Source organism: Poromitra crassiceps (assembly GCF_964638095.1).
Source record: "Poromitra crassiceps genome assembly, chromosome: 1".
In the NCBI taxonomy this organism is placed as follows: domain Eukaryota; kingdom Metazoa; phylum Chordata; class Actinopteri; order Beryciformes; family Melamphaidae; genus Poromitra; species Poromitra crassiceps.
This window is the reverse complement of record NC_139623.1, coordinates 12,516,687-12,538,457: the sequence shown is the minus strand read 5'-3', so window position 1 is coordinate 12,538,457 and position 21,771 is coordinate 12,516,687. Positions and strand designations below refer to the sequence as shown.

Genomic DNA, 21,771 nt, shown 5'->3' with positions numbered 1-21,771 from the left:
AATAGCTCAGCTGAAATGTGGGTTAATACTGTCAAGTTTTTAAATTAAACAATCTCAATAACATTTCTATTAGAATCACTGCAGGGAAAAAATATATACATCCAAAAGAGCAATTTATATAGACAGCATAAAAACCGCTCAGTTAACACATTGAGTGCCACAGCGCTTCAGTAAAATTGTCTGCAGCCTGTGCCAGATTCACTTCCATTCAGTTGAAAACAGCTATAGAATTTTTTCTATTAGGGCTATATTGACGGGGCTGGACTTTAATGAAACATTGAACACTCCTGCTTCTTCCAAAGAAGAAATTTTGTTTCTAGACAGTTCCATTATGAAATGACAGCCTCTGAAAAAGTGCACTTTCAAGGGTTTTCTGTCGTTTTTTTTAACTTTCCAAGATATAGTCACTTTTATGAATACCTTTTGCACTCTAATTTCGAGCACATTCACTGACTCTGGCTGGTGTTTTCTGATGTGGTGGCGTGGTGTGGTTTCTGTGCAGCCTGCGTGCCACACCCCCCCCCCCCCCCCCCCCCCCCCTCTCCACCTCTGAGCTGCGGGCTCCTCCCCACACGCACAGAGTTTGTTTTCTCGACTCCGTTTTTGCCCCGGACGGATCCCAGCGCGCATCAAGGAAATGCCAAACGCGACTGAACGAAAAGGCTTGGCCGTTCGGCTTCGGATGCTGGCTTTCTGGCAGGGAATCGTGTGGAGATAGATAGAAGCATAAGAGCTCAGTTGTGAGCGCGGATGCAGCCGAGCCCACTCTCCGCTGCAGACAGAGCAATATATACGGCTCTGGCTGAAGCATGCATCGGTTTCCTCTTTGATCACGTCTGTCCCTGCTGTCTCATGCACAAAGTAAAGGATCTGAGGTGGGTGGCGCAGCTTCCGTGTCGATGTTTAAGGTGGCGCCGTGTGATCCCTTGAAGGGATTCATGCTCACTGGCTAGGTACGACCTTAAACAGCAGAATTATGGAATAATATGAATTATGATTTTAGGACGTCCACAGACGTCCTTGGCACTCCTCGTTACATTTTTTTAGGACGTCCAGAGACGTCCTTGGCACTCAATGTGTTAACACTGTTAAGAAATAACTACCGGTAATGACTTTTTAATGCCAAAATCACAGGATTATCTCCCCGGCTACCTTTGCATTGATCTGTGCAGAAAACAAACATGACTAGCATCACGAGCTGTCGGCCATTAACTGGGGCTTTGTAGACAGTGAGTGCATGAGTGTTCAAACAAGAGCTGTGAGGTCAAAGGCAAACAGGATAAACAGGCCTGTTCAGCTCCTCTTTCTGATGTTGTTGGACAGTTACAGCTGAGACTTGGTGGCCAGTTGGAGGACCTCATGCAGGGAGTTGGACAGGTTCTTGAAGAGTGACTCAGCATCCGTCTCCGGGTCAGATTTCCACGCTGAGACAGAAGCCACAATCCTGCAGGAAAGGAAGTGTAGATTAAATGATAGTTGCTTAAATTATCAGTAAGGTACACATAGGGCCCTATTTAGACAATCTGTAGCACAAGTGCATTCAGGGAGTGTCCAAGTCCACTTTTGTGAGCACAATCTGGGCGCAAAGTAAGGCGCAAGGTGCAAAGAGGTTGTATGAAGTCCCTTAATTATTCCTAGGTGTGTTTTGGGCGTAACATGAACTCAACAAATAATCAGTGTGTTATCTCCCATTCCCTTTAAAAGCCAAGTGCGTTTGCACTTTGCACCTTGATGCACTGCTATTTGAATGGCGGATGACTTTTGTCTGGACTACAGGCTAATGCAGCCGAGCAAGACCAACAGACCGCATCAGTAACCTAGCCTGGTAAACGATCCGATCACGTGAACTCACATTCTGTTTCATTCTGCAAGACCGTCTAGCCTCCGCCCCGATGTGTTCTCTTTCAGCTGCCACAACACGGACGGGCGAATCAGGGACCTGCCTCGTAGTTGACATCGTAACTGGCCAATCAGGAATGCCGGTGGGAAAACCGTAATGCTGCCTCCGTGGCTCTCCGGCTGGAGCAGTAAGGTCAACGTTCGTCGAGTTTAAAGTCGAGCTGACCCCAAAAAATACTTTTATTTTATTTTAGTTCAAATACCTGGGTATTCACTATTCAGTGCACCTATTTATATGCCAAAAGAATCACAAAAATCAAATCTCTTTAGTTTTTCACACTTTTTCACATCAAAAGTTCATTTTTCAAGATTTCATTCATAACAGTAATCTACAGTTTGCTGACGTCACCTAGTACTATCAAATTTCTACACCATTTCAACCAATCATATCACGACATTGCAGCTGTCAATCAAATCTTCATTTCAGGATAATTTTCTCTTCCAAATGAAGGGGAAAATGGCGCCTAGTGCCTGTCATCTGGCAGAATTTCTAGCCCATAAACTAACTACTAACTTACTTGACCAATTATGCAAACTAAATAAAATGGTAATGTCTAAGAATACAAATAAATGTAACTGGCTCGTTAAAACTAGCATTCCAGGAATATTATTTACCGCAATAGCGATAATGGCGCGCGCCTCAGAGAGCCTGGTTGTCAGGGGTCGCCCCTCGGAGATTCCAGGCCGACGGGCTGCACTCTCCGCTCGGCAACACGAAGGCAGCTGGTTGCCTGCAGCTCGCTGAGCTCCACTCAGCCACTAACCTCGCGTCAGCAGGCTCTTCCCGAGGAGAGCGCCACAACACGATGAATCCCACTCGATTTGGAGGCGGAACACGCCAGGATTGGCCAAAGCCCAATCCAGTCCCCAGAATTGTCAAATAAAATCATCGACATGATTCTATGACCCGCCTCTCAACCTGTCATCTCAAATCATGTTTTCAGTCTGAAACGGACTCCGACGCATGCGACAAACGGGTTCAGTTCGACTTTAAACAGCCATAAGTGCAGTTATTGCAGAAATAGACTCAATAACAACAATTAAACAAGAACAGGAGTATGCAACAGCAGAGGTTATCGGCAGAAAATATGTTTTTGCCGTTCTTCCGAGTAGATTTGTATTTGACTGGATCCGATGCTGATTGGCTGAACGACTGGCTACTTTCATCCACTGAAATGGCTGTGCAGCTCTGAGTCCAGAGGGATCCACCAAACCAAACACAATATGACTTCATGGATCCAGATGCTTTTAACCAGGCTATCAGTAACCTCCTGTAATAGGGAACAGTCTATCTCAAAACGTCATCTATGATTTTTTTCTTCTTCGGTAGCCTACAACACTCGTTTTTTTTAATTCTGAAAAGGCCACTACTATTTTGTATGGTAACGGTGTGTGACGTGTGTGTGAGAGAGAGAGGGAGAGAGAGAGAGAGAGAGAGAGAGAGAGAGAGAGAGACTAATCTTGCTACATTATCTGAATGAGTCCTTTAAATAGCAGGAAAATACTGTGCCGGACTTTAGATCTGGTTTTCATTGGTGAATGGTGCAAGGGTTTTCCGCTCCCTCAAGATATCAATACACCAACAATGTGCCTGACCCCACCTCATTTTAAGACCAACCATGGTCTTAAAATACACTTGCTATTGAAACATGGGCATGAAACTGTGCAGTGCTCTCGCTCGAGCTACGCCACAATAACGTCCACTAATCCGTCCAGACACCCGGCCGACAAATTGGCCAGGTTGCCGTCTGCAAATTACTTTATCAGCTAACATTATGAAGCAACCATGGCGGATACATGTCACAGTTTTGACCGGACGCTGGCTAACGTGGCTACCGTGCACTGGGAAGATTGCAGTTACCTTAACGGCCACCGGTGTCAATGATGCTGAAAATGTTCTGAATATAACACAATGGGCCATTAACCGACAGAACGCCCCAGGGCAAAATAAACCTGGCACAGGACAGTTGAGAAAGAGCTGAAAGGCAAAGGACTAACTCTGGAGACAGCCTCCAGAGCAGCTGCAGTTAGAGCCACCTGGAGATCCCTCGCCATTGCCTCAAGTACCAGACGGCATGGAGAGGATGAGTGAGTGAATTGTAAGCCTATCGATAATTATAGTCTAAAAATGTACAAGTTGGGGCAAATACAAAAGAAACAGCTCCTTTCCAACTTCCTATCATGAACGTTGGAAACCCTCATTAGTGTTTTGCTTGCACCTGTGTTTACCCTGCCATTTCGACACAAAATGGCCCCCGTGAAAAGGGTCTATCCGGCTTCCTACCCGCAGGCACAGCCAATCGTTCCTGTATGGACACCCGACCAAGCCGGAGGTAACACCTAGGCGCGAACCTGCAGCCCTTGTGTTGGTAGGCAGGGGATCTACTGCTACACTACCCGGATGCCCAAACACAGCCTTGTTTTTAGCTTGGTCAATAGATTATGCCTTTTCAAGTTCATTCAGTGAGGTTTGAAAGGGTTTAATTGGCCAAAGGGTGATCAAATGTTTCCAACCTATAGGGGGAGCATATGATCCTGAAATCACCAAAATTGGGGATTTAAAGGACAATTCCGGTTTCAGGGTCCAGGGTGTCAGTGTTGCCAGCACTAACCACATGGTGGTACTGTCTTTTGTGTGTGTGTGTGTGTGTGTGTGTGTGTGTGTCTATTTTGTACTAACCTATCGCTATTTTTTACACTATGTATTTTATTGTGTTTTTTTTTAAACTCTGAATGGCCTCTGTATCCACCTGCCCAGGGACCCAGATGGAAATTAGCTTATGGCTAAATCTGTTACAATGCATCTCTTCCCCTATGGGGTTTAATGTATTTTGTATATGCTCCCTGTCAAATAAACTAATAAACATAAACATTAAAAAAATGAATTGTCCTTTAAGGTTTTCCCAGGACAACAATGAACAGATATGTAAACTTGTTTCTGTCTTGTCTGCCCACCTGTCATCTCTGATGCGATAGAAGAAGCCATAGCCGTGTTGCACCATGGGAGCTACAGCTCCGAGAACTGTGGTGTAGCCCACCAGACTGGACGACATCACAAAGTTACCACCTCCACCGCTGCAGAGACAAACAGCTTAGTTAGTTACACACAGTCACTCACATAGACAGACAGATTACAATGCAGTTTCCTGAATCTGCTCATAAAGATCTGATGAGAACATATTGCGGTGTGTGTTGTGTGTAAATGGCACCCCTGGCTGTTTTGTATTTATATTTGTTCCACAGTGCTTTATGTTTAGGACAAGCAATTCCCCCTATTTGTGCATCTATTCATAGAACTCAGTTCATCACATCACACACCTGTGTTGGCGCCATCTTGAGGACCAATTTGAAAGAACAAGATGCCCTGCGCAATTGGAAATAGAGTAAACACTAGTTTCAAAAACATATCTCAAAAACTATACATCGCATCGCTTATATTTTGACGTGAGTGAGAGCAGAAGTAGATGAAAGGTTTGGTGTATAGTATGTAGTGTTAAAGTTGTGTGAACTGTCACAGTTTTAAAATGTGTGAATTTAGTAAAAGGTGCAGCCTGCAAAGTCTGGTAGAGTGAATTGTAACATCACATGCACTTTAGGCTTGCTCCAGGATCCCATTATAAAGGTTGAAAAAAGTATCAAACTTAAACTGTGATTTCTCGAAAAGTACAAAAGGTATCAAAAGTGGAATAAGAGTAATAAAGTACTAAAAGTGTTAACCTGTTTAAAGTTTGAATGGAGTTTGTAGTACAAAGTATGAAAGAGTAGTTAAGAGTTCAAAAGGGCATCGTTGAACAGTCCTTCCAAGACTTATGGGCCGTTCCATTTAAAACTGGGAACTGGGAATGTGACGGTTCAAAGATCATGAGCTCCAGACGTGTCACCTGTGCTCGGATTTTCTGCCGAATTCGGAGGAGCCTCACCTTTTTTATGTCTCATTAAATCAGTTGTACAACACAGTACTGTCTAACTTCTATCTGTGTGGACATGTTGCTACAGTGTTTAAATGTGCAAAATACAGCGAAATGCGTCGTTATCAACGGTTATTGCTAACAATGGCCTAGCCTGGCTAGAGCTAACCCTGGCTGGTTTCCCGATTGTTTAAATAGAACGCCCACAACTCGGGTGTGACGTCACTCAACCGTGAAATCCTAAACTCCCAGTTTAAAAGGAATGCACGATCACAACAGGTACTAAACAAGTTGTGTGCTGTGTTCGGTCCTCAAGATAGCCGCTACAACAAAAACGTTCCATGACTGAAACTCATGAATAGCTGTCAATTAATGGGTCATGGCGTGATAGACCAGAACTGCACCGCGTCATCGCACTGCACCGCGCCCCTTTTTATGGGAATGCGGAAATCCTCTTTGACTCAGGCTGAACGGACATGACGACAGACCAGTCAGCCTTAATTTATTAATATATCTCGACCGTTCAGGTTCGGGCAAGGTCGCAAAATAATTAGTAGACATGTTTATCAAACCAAAAAAACACTTGAACCCGAAATTAATGAATTTGTATTTTGTCTATGCTAGCTAAAAACACGGCAAAAATACCATCACAACAACGCAATTCATTCTTTCTATGCCCCAAAAAGGGGCGCGGCCTTGACGCTTTGGATGTGCAGGTCTGGTCTATTGGATGGACGAGGTCGAACGTTAAGTGAAATGTTAAAGGAGAACTTCACTGAAAAACAATGCTGATTTATTTAGCACATGATCTCACACATATCCAAAAACTGTATTTCTTTTTTGCTGGACCAGTGTTGTCATTGAAAGCACTGGTCAAATCAACTCTCAATAACTGTCAAACTAAATTAATGCCCCCAAAAATGTTTACAGTTTTTGGACATGTGTGAGATCATGTGCTAAATAAATCAGCATTGTTTATCGGTGAAGTTCTCCTATAAGTGTGACAGACATGCACAACTACAGTATATGTAAACAGCTGTACTGTCTTTTACTGGCTGTACCTCTTGGCATAGAGGGGATCCATGAAGAGATCTGGAGTGGGACGTCCCTCCTCCTTGGCGATCAGATACAGTCCGAGGAGATGTCTGTCAAAACCTGGCAACAATATTATGCAATGATGCGCAGAATTAATCGATATCGCAGACAAGCACAGGCAAGCAAACAAACCAGTGCTTCACACATAAAGAACCCAAACAGCATGCAATACTCTCATCTGAAACACTTTTCTTTAGTGTTATGAGAACTACTTTATAAAGGGTGGTCTCCACCTATTTAACCGTTTTGGGAAACACTGACACAGATGCACGTCAAACACTGGACATTCAGTATGTCAAATAAACTGACCTTTTCCATCCTTGGCTTCAGCCATCAGTTTATTGTGCTTGTTGAAGGCCAGCAGCAGAGCTTTCCTCTTAGCATCGGCCTGAGAGAAGAGTAATGTTGATATTAATCTATGATGATTTGAGCCGTGTTTGCACTCTTAGCAAATAAGCAACTATTGTACTGCTTTTACGACTTTCTGCTACATACGTTTGCAGTAGTGAAGGTCTTCATGTCATAGCCAGGTCTCTCTCACTCTCACACATACACACACTCACACTGCATGTGGGGTCCAGCATGGCCTGACACCAGTTCACAGCTTCCTGGGTGCAGGGACGCATGGTCTCCGTCCTGCCGTGGTAGAACCTGCGAGTCATGGCCGTCTCATAGCAGCTACCTGGCCTGAGAGAGGGAGGAGAGACAACCCATCATTTCATTTATACCTTTCAAGTATTTGTAATGGTGTGGACACATTCGTAGTGATCCTTGCCTTCCATGCATTCTGTAGTAAGCCAACTGCATCGCCAGCTGAACAAAGGTGTCAGGATGCATCTTCCTCTGTTTGATGGCTGCTTTTCCAAAGGAAGTGAAGGCGTAACACACCACCTGCAGGTTCTTTGTCTGTAGAAATAGACAGAGTAGGCAGTCACCGTTAGGGACAATTTAAATCACATTAGCCTCTATTTGGACAATCAGTAGTTAATGAATTCATATACACTTTAATTTAAGTGACACATACTTAGGCTAATACACAGAGTTATTGTGCATACACAGACAGACAGATGCCATATTCCTATCTCACAGATACGGTGGTCTTTGCAGGGCCTGAAGAATGCTAGGTCGTCTGCAGAAAGCTAGGTTGTCTACAGAATGCCTGTCAATGTGTCAACGTCATGTCTGCAGAATGCCTTCAAATATCAAATATCAAAATATGTGGCAGGGCTGATGTAACGTGATGTAGGTCCTATAAATGTCTGTGCCTTTCTGTTCATTGTATGTAAGCCTGTGTATCCATTTGTGGGTGTACAAGAGTGCATCTCTTGGCCAAGATATATGTTAATACATCATTTAAGATGCCTTCTGACTCCTGGCTCCATCTTTTTGATCTCAAGTGATTTTCTTCAAGTGGTTCACGGTTTACCTTTTGGCTGTTAAATTCCATTCTACAACAGTCACTTAGCTGTGATTAAGGTTAAGTCATGAAGGTTTTTTGCGGTGTAGTTTAGTGTTTGTTATTAGCTCACTGTCTCCAGGTATTGTTGTTTGGCGAGGCTGATGTCACGCCGGACTTGTTCATCCAAAGTAAACACCAGTTCCTCAGGAAGAGGCATCGGTCTGACCGTGTCTGAGCCCTAGAAAGAAATACACATGGAGTCAGCATTCTCCAGAGGCTGGATTACTGAAAAAAAAAAAAAAAATGTCTGTACAACACCCTATTTGTCCTGTGTTCTATGGGCTCCCCAAGATCCATAAATCCTTTGTTAATCCACCCCTTCGACCTATAATATCCAGCATCGGCTGCCTTACAGAACCCCTATCACAGTACCCAGACTTTTTTTAAAGAAATGTGTCCCCAAACTTCCCTCCTACTTAGGAGATATGACGGATGTGTTGACACTGTTCCTTTAATAGTGACAAAGGTTTTGCTCTTGTAACATGTGACGTTCAAAGCCTTCACACCTGCATCCCTCATGATGCAGGCATGGAAGCACTGTTATATTATTTGGAAACTTGCCCCACTGAGGTGTTACCACCCAATGATTTTTTGCTAACCCTCACAGAAATAGTCCTGTCCAAAAATTATTTCCAGTATGGAGGCTCATATTTTCTGCAGAGACGAGGGGTGAGCATGGGAAGCTCTTTTGCACCGTCATATGCTTGTCTGGTTCTGGGGTTCTGGGAAGAGAAATGTATTCACAACTCAGGTAACAACCAATTCGTCTCCAAGATCACACTATGGAAAAACAAAATACACTTTTTAGATTTAACCATTTATAAAAACGGACACGGGGGTTTAGAGAGCACCATCTTCCGGAAACCTCTCAGCAGAAACACGTTACTGAGAGCCGACAGCCATCATCCGAGGCAACTCATTAAAAACATTCCGACAGGTCAATTTCTGAGACTAAAAAGGAACTGCAGCACCGAGGAGGAGTTCACACACAAAGCAGTAGAAATGACTGAACGCTTCCTGAACAGAGGCTATCCCGAGACGGATATCAAAGCAGCCTATCAGAGGGCTGTGCGCACTCCTAGAGCCCGCCTTCTTGGAAAATCAATGCGCTCTACCTCTGCCACACCACGCCTCTGTTTTGCAACAGAGTTCTCCCCTATCGGTGGAGAAATAAAAAACATAATCAATCATTTTGTCCACCCACGTACCGGCAAGAAATACATCATCACTTCCTTCATAAACTGCAGCACCACACATGTTGTGTACATTCTCAAATGTCCATGTGGGCTAGTGTACGTTGGCCAGACCAAACGGGCGCTCAAAGCCCGCACTGCCGAACACAAAGCGGCCATCCGTAATCATAACATGGACTACGCAATAGAGACAGTCCGCATGTCTGGGAACGCCCATACAGGCTCTAGGAACGCCCACAATAGACGCTGGTTAGCTGGCTCAGCCTGGCTGGGGGCGTGGTCAGGGTGGGGTAAAAACCCCCGTTCTATCCATTCAGCAAAGTTAGAATTTAGCTGATAGCCTAGCCCAGGCAGACACGATGGGGGATTTAACCACCGCAGTAAACGCACATCTGAGCAGACGTACTGTGTTCTGCTCTAGAACCCCCAAACCTGTAGTTTAGAGCCACAGCACCGTCTTTTGGTGAGTCAGCCCATGAGATATATCAGCGGTTTTACCCCACTCGCGCGCCAGCCGTTTAACATTTTGTGAGCGTTCCCAGACATGCGGACTGTCTCTATAGCGCGTCACTATGCCCAAGCACAACATGGCTCTGCTGCCACTCTCAAATTTTGGGGGATTGAGAGAGTCGCTTCCTCACAGAGAGGGGGCGACATTGTAAACAAACTGCTGAGAAGATAGGCTTTCTGGATTCACAGTCTTAATACTGTTGAACCAAATGGACTCAATGAAGAACTTAGCCTCTCTTGTTTTCTGTAACTTGTACCTTGCTTATTAGGAGGAATTTGCTGTTGTTTTATTTTGTTTCTTATTATATACTGCCTATCTTGTTGTTTGCCGTGGGTTGGCTGTTATTTCGTGTGCCTTCCCCCTGCTGCATTTGTATTGTCATTAGGCTCATTGAGTGATACACCTCCCACCCTTATTAGCCAATGACAGCCTGTCGGGTGTACTGGGAGGCTTTTTAAACCACTTGTCTTTGTGCCATCATTGTTTGACTCTGATGAAGACACTGTGCGTCTAACGTTAGTCACTGCACCTTATTAAAAATCACTTTCCAGTGAATCAAGTGCTCCAGGATCCTCCTTTACTTTATCATACTGTCCTGTTCTGAGAGCACCAAGCTCCCCTTGTGGAGGGGCTGAAGCGCAAGAGACTCTTTCTACAATAAAATACACACCTTTGTGTGATTTTAAAAAGTGGATCGCTTCTGATTGAACTGTCGATAACAAAACAAACAATAGATGCAGGACTCTCAATGTATGTACAGCAACAAATTAATAGCCAATGTTTACCTTCCATGTGCCTGCTGTAGCTTTGAGCTGCTGGTCCACATAGTAACACAGAGACACAAGCACCATGGCATCATATGGTGAATGCTGCAAAACAAGGTGATTTGAGCTTTTAATCATGAACTTTCCCCCCTCAAAGACAATGTTTTTACCATTTGAAACATTGTAATATTTTGCCTTTTGACAGCCTCTAGGTCAGACATGATATGTTCTTGAATCTGAAAACTTTGTCATCTAGCTTTTGTGTAGATGTTTGTTTAAATTCAATTGGATTTATTATTTAATGGGTAAATTGCTGTTGCATGAAAGAACAACACTACATAGTAAGACAATGATAAATGGGTAGCTCAAAAAGTGAAACATGCCCAAAACAAACATCCAAGTTCGGCGGCGCTTATCTAAAAAGTTGCACACTCACTGTGTCTTTCACCTGTCTTCTTCCATCAGCACACATACACACACTAAAACTCACATCACAAACTGATCCAAGAGTGCCGTCTGAGAAACAGATTGAATTGTAGGATTTGTCTCCCCAGCGGATGGTGGGGTCACCTGTCAGGGCCTCCAGGGTCATCTGGGTTCAGAGTTGAAAGTTGTTGTTTTTTAACTGTCACTGTAAACATTGAATCATGGAATCACAAATGATAAAAAGAAAAAAGGCGCAACTTGTACATTTGTGTAGTTCTCTGGGGTCGAGTAGGGTTTCGCGTCATCCAGGCTCACGATGAACAGACTGCTCTGGATGGTCTCCAGGATGGTGTTATTGATCGGATCAACGCTTATCAGATGCTCCCTGGCCTGGAGAGAGAGAGTGGACACAGGAGAGTTCATACTATTGACTTTCAGGTATGATCTATTAATATGAAGGTTTTCCACCAATGCAGCCCATAATATGTTTTCTCGTGTTAGATCTTCTGTGCACCAAAGTGTTTGTTTGATATAAACACCTCAGCACCCTCACCTTCGCCCAGCGCGTCCTCTCCTCTGAGGTGAGGACAGCAACTCCATCTCCGTCTGGCTCTCCCTCACAACGCTCTTTCACATAGCTCAGCTGCCTACACAGGTGCAGGTGCAGGTGCATGTACACACACACACACACACACACACACACACACACACACACAATGAAAACAAACATCTCATCCCCATGAATGGAACTGTATAGCACCTCCCTTGGCCGAATAATTTTGCCAAATGCCAAAACACAATGGTGACATCGTGCATCATTTCCTCCTTTGGTCAAAAGTGGAACAGCAGTGTCTGAGGTGTGGAGCGTGACGGGCGGACAGACAGGCCAATGAACACAGACCCAATCCATCCCATCATATTATGTTGACTAGCTGTTTAAAAGACATGCAAGTAGTTATAGATGTCTAGACTAGAATTAGGCTACGTAAAATCATGTCTTGTCTTGGACGACATGTTTTGGGGTGTATGACTAAAATAAAGGATCTTCTTGTACATACTACATGTGGACTTGCATATTTCTGAGATGTACTTACTGCTTGGTCTACAACTGGGCTATATATAGCCGAAAAGAGATCCTGGGCTATATGAGAGCTTCAATGTTGAAAACACGTCTACTACTGCTCAGTGGGATAGTCATCCCCCCCGATTTCATCATGGAAGACAAGTATACTGATTGATTGATTTGATTGATTGCACCTGGTGGCGCAGCTCTGTTGCGACCCGGGCTCCTGTCCTGCAGTTTTTTGTTATTTTATGTTGTTTTACACTAGTTTTTAACACTTGAAAAGTTGTTGAGTGACTGTGCATGTTGGCACAATGACGACCCTTGCAAAAACTTTCTTGGCACTTTTTTTATCCTGGAACTTCTCCGACTATGCCAAACACTACCTGCAGCTCTCATACACCAGAGATGCACTGCTGGCTCTCCGCTCTGCCGGAGACTCACCACCCCCCAACCTACCAGAGGACTTATAGCGTTACGACCCACGGCCCCGAGGAGACGTCTCCGGAGAAGGAGAGGAGGAGTACGGCAGCGTCTCCGACGGAGAGGGAACAGGCCGCCTCGACCCTCCATGCTACTCAGCAATGTGAGGTCGCTGAGGAAGAAAATGGACGAGCTGCGGATCAACGCTACAGCCTGTTATGAGTGCCGTGAGTCATCTATCATGGTGTTTACTGAGACCTGGCTCCACTGTGACATCCCGGACTCTCTGTGCGAGCTGGAGGGGTTTTCTCTCATTCGCTCGGACAGGAGTGCATTGTCGGGGAAAGGCACAGGCGGGGGGGCATTTGTGTTTTCATGAATGACAATTGGTGCAGACAACACACGCTACGCAAGACCGTCTGTAATCCTGACGTTGAACTTATGTGCTTGACCCCCACAAGGTCCAACCACTTTTCAAGCAGACCTGTGCTAAGAAGGCCACAGGGCCAGACGGCATCTCTGCATTCCTCCTCAAAACATGCTCCGAGGAGTTGACATGGTGCCCCAGCTTCCAGAAATCTGTCGACTCGCACACTGTCCCCACCCTCTGGAAGAAGTTGCTAAAAAGTCTTGCCCCAAAGAGAATAATGATTTTAGACCCGTCGCTTTGACATCGACTGTTGGTCATGGTCATGACATCATGGTGTCACTGCTCAGGAACGAGGTAGCAGAATGTTTAGACCCTTTTCAATTTGCGTATAGGCAGGGGCGTGGCACAGATGATGCCATAAATAGCATCACACATCTGGTCAGAAAACACCTGGAAGACCCCAAGGCTTATGTACGCTTATCGTTTGTTGATTTTAGTTAAGCTTTTAATACTTTGCAGCCCCACCTGTTGATTGAGAAACTGAAACAGATGAGTGTGAATCCTTTTATTTTAAAATGGTATTTTTCTTTGTTAACTGGACGCACTCAGCGTGTTAGGGGCAACAACGTTCTCTCAGAAACCAGGTCGATCCGTACTGGTGCCCCTCAGGGTATTGTCAGCTCCCCGGTCCTCTTCAACACTGTACACAAATGACTGTACAAGAACCCACCCTGAGAACTACATCATTACATTCTCAGATGATACAGCCATCCTTGGCCTATTGCACAAAAAGACAGAAGCTTAGCAGCTCACAGTGCCTCTATGAAATAGACAGATCTGTGCAATGGTGTGACAGCAACCATCTTGTGCTGAATGTGAAGAAGACCGAGGAGATGGTGTTTGACCCAAAGACAGTGGGTCACCCTAGGCCAGTGGTCATCCACAATGCACCAATCACTCAGGTCTGCTCTTATAAATACCTCTGGGTCCATATTGACAACACCCTCAGCTGGAGAACCCATGTTGACAGTCTTTGCTTAAGACTTCAACAGCGGATGTATTTCTTATGGAGTGGAGCAGAAGTTCATGTTGCTTTTTTATCATGCCATGTTAGAGAGTGTTATAAGGTATAGTATGTATCACAGCCTGGTATGGTAACTTGACAGTGCAGCTCAAAGCACAGCTTGCTCGCCTAGTGAAGAAAGACTGCCATGAAAATCATGGGGATCACAAACCATCCATCCCTCCAAACCACCTATGAGCAGACAATCATCAGACAGGCCCGGAGAATAGTGTCCGACCCCACCCACATTCTCCACCCAGAGTACTAGCTCTTACCTATCTGGTAGGAGATTCAGAGTCTCCAAGAGCAGGCTGAACCGCTATAAGCACTCATTCCTGCCCATGTCCATTAAGCTCCTGAACAGTGACAGGTAGAGGTGCTTGTAGCCTTACGCTACGTTCACACAGGGCACCTACGCCTGGCCTCAACCCACGCCTGCACCTACAGACCTTGAGCTGGGCGTGAACCTATCACACGCTTTTGCGATCACACTGCAAGCCTATTCCACGTTCACCTGAGCCGAGTCACAAGCGCCTCTCCTCTCTCCCGAGTGTTTTTTTTTGTCACGTGTGGTCCCGAATTATCATGTAAAATAAATCGGATATATATAATGTGCTATTGATGCTGGATATGTAGAACCAGGTCTCCTTCTTGGGTGACTGCTGTCATAGAGAACTAGATGCTGTTGTATTAAGTGGATTCACTTTTCATTGTCCATCTTGCTTCTTCGGTCGCTATTCTCTCTCCTGAAGATTTGTTTACTGATGGGGAGAAAGCCCCACGTGATAGCCACCCGTCAATCTCTCTCTCTCTCTCTCTGCTCAACACTGTTGTAGTAACTCCATTTTATTTTGAAATTCAGTTGCCTTTGCCATTTCCCACGGATATTGTCGCGTTTTTCCTTCATGGCTTGACAGAAGAAGTCTGCCTTCACGCGCCTAGTCGGCTTGAAAATAGAATTCACGCCTAAATGATAAAATCGGCGCAGGTCAGGCAAGGCGTGGGTACACGCAAGGTTCACGTTGAGGCGCCCTGTGTACACAGCCTCATTGACTAAAAAGGACGCCTATTTAAAAGCGTGGGTAAAGGCAAGGCGTAGGTAAGGCTTGGGTGCCCTTGTGTGAACGTAGCCTTAATGATTTTGCAAGGTGCCGTCAGTGCCAACCACTGTAACTGTACATTTGTGTACTGCATACTGTTTGGATGATGTGTGCTACTTCCTACCATGTATGTTTCCGATGTGTGATTTTATCTATACTGTGCAACTGCAGGACGGAGTCCAGCACAAATTTCCCTAAGGGGACAATAAAAGTATATCTTATACAGTGTGTGTGTGTGTGTGTGTGTGTGTGTGTGTGTGTGTGTGTGTGTGTGTTGAATACCTGAGTAGTTCTGGGGGGGTGAGGATTTGTCCATCACAAACTGCATCAAATGTGAAGATGCGTCCACGACACATGACCACCACATGGGAGGGGCAACGACCCTCGCTCTCTGTAAGGCAACACTGCACATTACACAACCATGATATGAAGCAGAGAAAGAGGGATGAAGTGTTGTGTGAGTGTGTGGATGTGAAGGCTAGAGATGAGGGTAGACACATAAAGATAGAGAGAATATTTTACCAGTTTTAAAGTAGTTATGGATGCTATCCTTGTTGACTCCAGGCACTTTGCAGGTGCAGAACAGCATTCTGTACTGGTCCATATCATAGGCTGTGTTGCCGGCTTTCTGAGGAGCAAGCCTCTCTCTAACACATGGTACAGGAAGAACACAGTCAAGTGTGAACTGAACAACCTCTGCTCTCCAGACCACAAAAACACATTTTGCGTGTTTGTGTGTGAGTGCGTCTTACGTGCGAATCAGGTCCCAGTATTGTAATGTGTGCCACGTGCTAACACTGGTCCTCTGCAACTGAGTCCCTTCTGTTGGGGGCCAGCAGTGCTCCAGGTAGGGCGCCGGGCCCGCAAAGTTCACATTCAGCTGGGAGGGGATACGGACCTCCAGATACGCGGTGTCTAACCACCACTCCTCCAGCTGAGGGATAAACAACACAGATGAGCAGAAGGTCCATGACTAAAGCCCGAAACGCACAGGGAGCGGAACGTGACGCGCGTCAAGTTCTGCCCCTATAGCGCACTGCAAGCATCAGATCTGAAATGTATACACCACAGAATGACAGAACCATCACTATTTGGGGGAAAAGGCCACTAATTTATATGTAATCAGGCACAATTGACCGATTAAAAAAAAAGTTGTTATACCGTAGTTTTGAGCCCCTGTCATAAGCCTCTTCTAAACATGAGCTGCGGATTATAACCGTAGAATCAGGTCCGACTATCCGCCGCAGTTACCCTGCTAGACATGACGGGAGAAGCTCCGGCGCGGTTTGGAGCACAGTGCTGCTGCCTGGCTACTGCAGAGGAAAGGTAGGCTACAGAATAGGCTACAATTCTCTCCTCTGGATCAAATTATATGTTTTTATCCTCTAGTATTCTTCTCAGAGATCGACTATGCAGCAGGAAATATAGCCTATTTTGTTCGGCACGTCATTCTGGGCAAGCTTGAGATAGAGGCTGTTGGATCATCCTGCCTGTTTCCCGTGCAGAGGGGGAGAGAAAAAAGGCAGCGCTGCGGGGGGAAATGATGCAGGAATAGGCTATGTTTTGCTAGCCGATGTGTTTAGAATATTATTCTCACGTTGTAGTCTTGCTAGTGTAGCGTATTAATGCCTGCTGGATTTAAACTGCCGTGAGATTTGTTTGAGGAGCACTACTTATCGAGACAGAGACGGGGATGGAAGTGGGCAGAGAGGGAGTGGGGGAGCTCAGAGCGCTTTGGTCGCTGCTGGAACCTCATTTGATGCTCCAAAATGGAAACAGGTTTGGAGTACCGGCGTCAAGGCAGTTTGACGCGCGTCAGAACACTCTTGGTGCGTGTTCGGCCGTTTAAAACAATGGGTGGACTTCCAAACCCTAGCGTCAGACGCTCCCTGTGCGTTTGGGGCTTAAGGAGGACATGTTTAAGAAGAAAACGTAATATTTAAAGCACACTACATACCCAGTTCCTCTTAGTCTTGGCTCTCTGCAGTAGTTTCTGGTGCAGGTCTTGACCAACGCCCTCTTTAAATGTCCTCACAGTGTTCACTGTAGCCTGGTACTCTTCCTCGGACGCAAAGGGACGCACTGAAGACAAACATGGCAATACAAAGTCAGCAGCACCCAGCCACTGAGCAGAAGAGGCAGCCTGGCATTTCCTTAATTTTTCAAAGTTTGCAGTGTGAGTGTTTTGGTGATGTGTAACTTCACACAGAGCACCTCAGTGACATGGGTCATATGAAGCTGCTGTCCTACCTGAATCCAGATACTTGGAAAGGCTGCCCTCCAGTGACGGGACAGGCAGCGGTGGCAGGCTATCTTGGTACTGGAAGGTCCGCTCCGATAGAGACTCTGACACATGATTAGCCATTTCTTCTCCTTAAAAGTACAAAAAACAAGGTCATTACACTGACAAGCAGGTGAGGCAGAAGTACCAGAACACAGACTAGGACCTGCACACAGCCAGGATGCTGAAGCGGCCTTGTAAGATCATGGCTGACCCGTCCCACCCTGGTCACAAACTCTTGGAAACACTCCCCCTCGTCAAGAGCCTGAGGTCTGTCAAGACCAGAACCTCTCGCCACAAAACAGCTTCTTCCCAACTGCCATCGGCCTCATCAACAAGACCCGAAAGCCCCCTCTACCAACACCCCCCCCCCCCCCCCACTACCCCCTGAACCCAGCTGAATCCCCCCACTGACATGAAGCCCCCCCCATATCAAATGTCACTTTACAGCTACAGCAGCTGGACTAACACTCGTTACATTAAAGTATTATAGCTGCTTCACCTACCAGAACTTTCTACTCCATTAGATTACTCGTTAACGTTAACTACATCAACCACTGCTTGCACTGTAATTCCTATTTAATTTAACGCCTATTTAAATTGGACTGTAAATTCATATTTAATGCCTACTTAACAATCCTATTGGTGTATATATTGTATAATTGTACTGCACTTGCAATGTTGTGATTTGTATTTGAGATATTTTTCCTATTTTCTTTTATCTCTGATTGTGAATATTGATATGACTGCTATGCTGCATACCGTACTTACACTAAGACAAATTCCTCATGTAATCTTGCATATTATTGTGTCAATAAAAGTTATTCTGAATGTCTGATTCTGACTAGGTATCACAGAGAGAGAATATGATTATAAATATGATTAAAGGACTTGGGTGTGCTATATAAACATCATGGAAGTCTCAAAAGACATGGGGCCATATCTTATGCCCAGTGCAAGTGCAAGGGAAAGGACAAGCACTACCTTTGCTAGTTTCTAGCACTCAAAATCTCCCTTTGTTTCTTTTAATAACCACTGGGTCAGTACATCAAAGACCACTGGGTCAGTACATCAAAGACCACTGGGTCAGTACATCAAAGACCACTGTGTCAGTACATCAACATTACATTACATTACATCATTTGGCAGACACTTTTATCCAAAGCGACTTACAATAACACATTTTTGTCAGCAATAGAGCAATCAACTATGCAACACAGTCTATGACAGCTACAACTTCTGAAGAAATAGTGGTAATTTTCTTTTTTTTCTTTTTCTTTTTCTTTTTTGAGAGAGAGAGAGAGAGAGAGAGAGAGAGAGAGAGAGAGAGAGAGAAATGTGTTAGTTCAAGAAGGGGCCAGGTGGAGCCTGAATATGTGTGTTTTAAGTTTTTGCCGAAAGATTGGCATCACATTGGCATACATCAAAGACCACTGGCCTGGGTCAGCAGTGGTAATTGAAAGCAAAAAATTGAGAGTTTGAGTGCTAGAAACTAACAAAGATAATGCTTACCTTTGCCCTTGCACTGTGTGTAAGATATGGCCGATGGTCCCCAGATAAAGCCACACCAGCCATGTAAGGAAAAGGGGCCTCCAAGCGAGCCATTTTAACTTCAGTGAAAACCATTTTTTTGTTTGAAAAAGGTCGGTGACCGAAACGTCACATTAAAACAAATTTGATTGCAATTTAACAGTGTGCGGGACTCTTTTTTTCACTAATTACCGACTTTTTGTCTTTGCCCGACACACCTGTCCTGAAATATGTGCAGAGTTTTTCTTCAAAAGTGACATCACAAAAGTAACAGTCATTTAATTTGCCCGCTTACAGCACCGCCCTGCCAACTAAACGTGGAAGATCAAACCTTGTTGTCTGTAGCATAGCTGTGTAGAATGGAAAATGTTTACAGAAAACAATCAACTGCACCAAAGATGGATGTATAGATCTTATCATCTTATCTTATCAAAACAGCACATAGTTAATGAGGGGAAAGGCAGAGCACGAGAAGTCCCACAGAGGCTGGATTTGAATTTAAAAAAAATATTTTCTGCAACAGAATTCATAACCTTGTTTTTTTAGACCCAATTATAGTTAAACATAGTATGATATTGGACCTTTAAACAAAGGTGGTCCTCATTTGGGAAGATTATCTTGCTGAACACAAAGTTCACCTGTTTCATAAACCTTTGTTAACCACAGACCTTATTTCAGGCATTTAACCAAACCCCCATAAAAAATCCCAAAGACTTTGAGACGAGGGAACCAGGAAGCACATGACTTTCTGGGTTTGTCCTACAAAAATATATCATCCCTGCGGTACTATGAAAGAAGACCTCATGATAAACAGGGTCATTAATAGTCAATATACTGTATGTATTAAACAGTAAAACTTCAAACCCCACTGGACTGGACCAAAACATGAACTGGCAGGTGAGTCCAGTCCTTCAGTGACTCCTTTGCCCCTCTACCATCAAACAAAAACTGACCATAAACCCCTAAATCGTTTTTTGCAACAGCTTATTCTGAACAGTGGAGATGAGATAATCATTTATCCCCCAAAACATATCAACCATTGAGCCAACATTTGGGCATGGAGGTATGAGACGTCTACTGGATATCTCGTTCTCTCTCCTCTCTCTCTCTTTTAATAAATAATATTTTACAACTTTAGGCTATATGGCTGTTAAATTGTTCAAATGATTGTTGTCATACAAAGGCAGAAATAATCTTTAGGGCTCGAGGTCTTAGCCTTAATTAATCGTTGTTGTTGTTGTTGTTGGGCTTGACGCAGGATGAGCAAATATTTGCTGGGAGTTATCAGTGAATCAGTGGGATAATGCAAAATCCTTCACAAGATCCAAGTACCCTGAGGATTGCGGTGCCCTGCAGCAGCCCCGTGCCAAGGCACCTGAGCAGCAGTCATGTGTGCATTAGCTTATATCAACAACAGCATGAAGCTACCGTATACTATACTACCGACACAAATACAGGTCAATCTGATTTTTAAAAATGGAAGTGGTCGCTTTCAAACAAAAGTATAACTCACCTTAAGGGTAACTGATATTTTGCGCATCCACACGTTAGACAAACAACTTCTCTGCGTAAAGGAAGCTCACTATTATTATTTATGCAGCGCTGCATGCAGCAGCTCTCCTCACCTTTACCCCACTGAAGGAGCTTGCCAATCCGGAAGACATGGCAGCGCATGCGCGGACTCTTGCTTGACCTAAATTGAACCAACATGAATGAGCCAGTCTTTACTGGGTTGTTGCAGAACTGTGAGAGCTGTATTATCGTTTTCCTCCATTCTTATACACACAAAGAATGGAACTATGCACACAATTCTGAAAAGTTGAAGCTCATCAGCAACATGACTCCAAACTGCTAAACTCTAATACAATTCCATACATATTCCATTGTTCTCACTCAAAATTCCAAACTTGCAGAACTCTAAACACAAATTGCATAATTTTTATAGCACATTTGTTCACCTATACGTGTGTGTGTGTGTGTGTGTGTGTGTGTGTGTGTGTGTGTGTGTGTGTGTGTGTGTGTGTGTGTGTGTGTGTGTGTGTGGAGGCCTAACTTCCTGTATGGATTTTTAAAGTCAATCAATAGACCTTATTCGATTGACGTCACTCACGTACGGGCACGCCCACTGCCACCATGTTGTTGACATAGTGCAGCCGCTTTAAGTGACAGCCTATGTAAAAGAGAAGAGTTTCTAGGAAGCTAGCCCCCGTTAGCGTTACCTGTATCGTTCCAATTGTGTTCGGATGGTGACCTGCGTGCATTACACACAGCTGTAGTAATGACAGCAATAAAGTCCCCGTGGTTTGTTTCTATCTCTACCGTCCACAGACGTGAAGGGAGCGAGACAGAGGATATGTCAGCACAGGAGATGTGTGGATAGTTAGGAGAGACAGGTGAAACTTTCTGACAGCTCCTCACAGCAAAGTCTGTTCACCTCGTTTTTTCTTTTGTTTATTATTACAGGCATTAACGGCAGCATACAAACAACAACTCTGGGTTTTTTATTGCTATCATCACTATCGCTATTTTGTAATGGAACAGAAACGACAATAAGGCCGTTACTATAGTTGTCAGCTGCAGGACGGTATGTCAACAATATGGCGCTGTCCGGGGTTAGCGAATAAGGTCTATAGGCTAGATAGCGAAGCTGTCCGTTTCATTACTTTATACTGTATGCATGTAGTAA

The 21,771-nt window shown here is 44.6% G+C and overlaps 1 protein-coding gene across 1 annotated transcript; it reads right to left on the bottom strand.

Annotated features, from left to right (window-relative positions):
• Window positions 1–693: 693 nt before the first annotated feature.
• On the bottom strand, window positions 694–20,716 carry crot (carnitine O-octanoyltransferase). Its single transcript, XM_083643238.1, has 17 exons — window positions 20,599–20,716; window positions 17,525–17,647; window positions 17,232–17,356; window positions 16,027–16,208; window positions 15,797–15,921; window positions 15,557–15,665; window positions 11,809–11,902; window positions 11,520–11,645; window positions 11,320–11,421; window positions 10,851–10,934; window positions 8,432–8,539; window positions 7,678–7,808; window positions 7,466–7,589; window positions 7,212–7,290; window positions 6,869–6,962; window positions 4,855–4,974; window positions 694–1,444 (listed from the first exon to the last, which is right to left on the bottom strand). The coding sequence occupies exons 2-17, from the start codon at window positions 17,637–17,639 to the stop codon at window positions 1,324–1,326; spliced, it is 1,839 nt and encodes a 612-aa protein (XP_083499364.1). The 5' UTR covers window positions 17,640–17,647; window positions 20,599–20,716; the 3' UTR covers window positions 694–1,323.
• Between the last annotated feature and the right edge of the window lie 1,055 nt (window positions 20,717–21,771).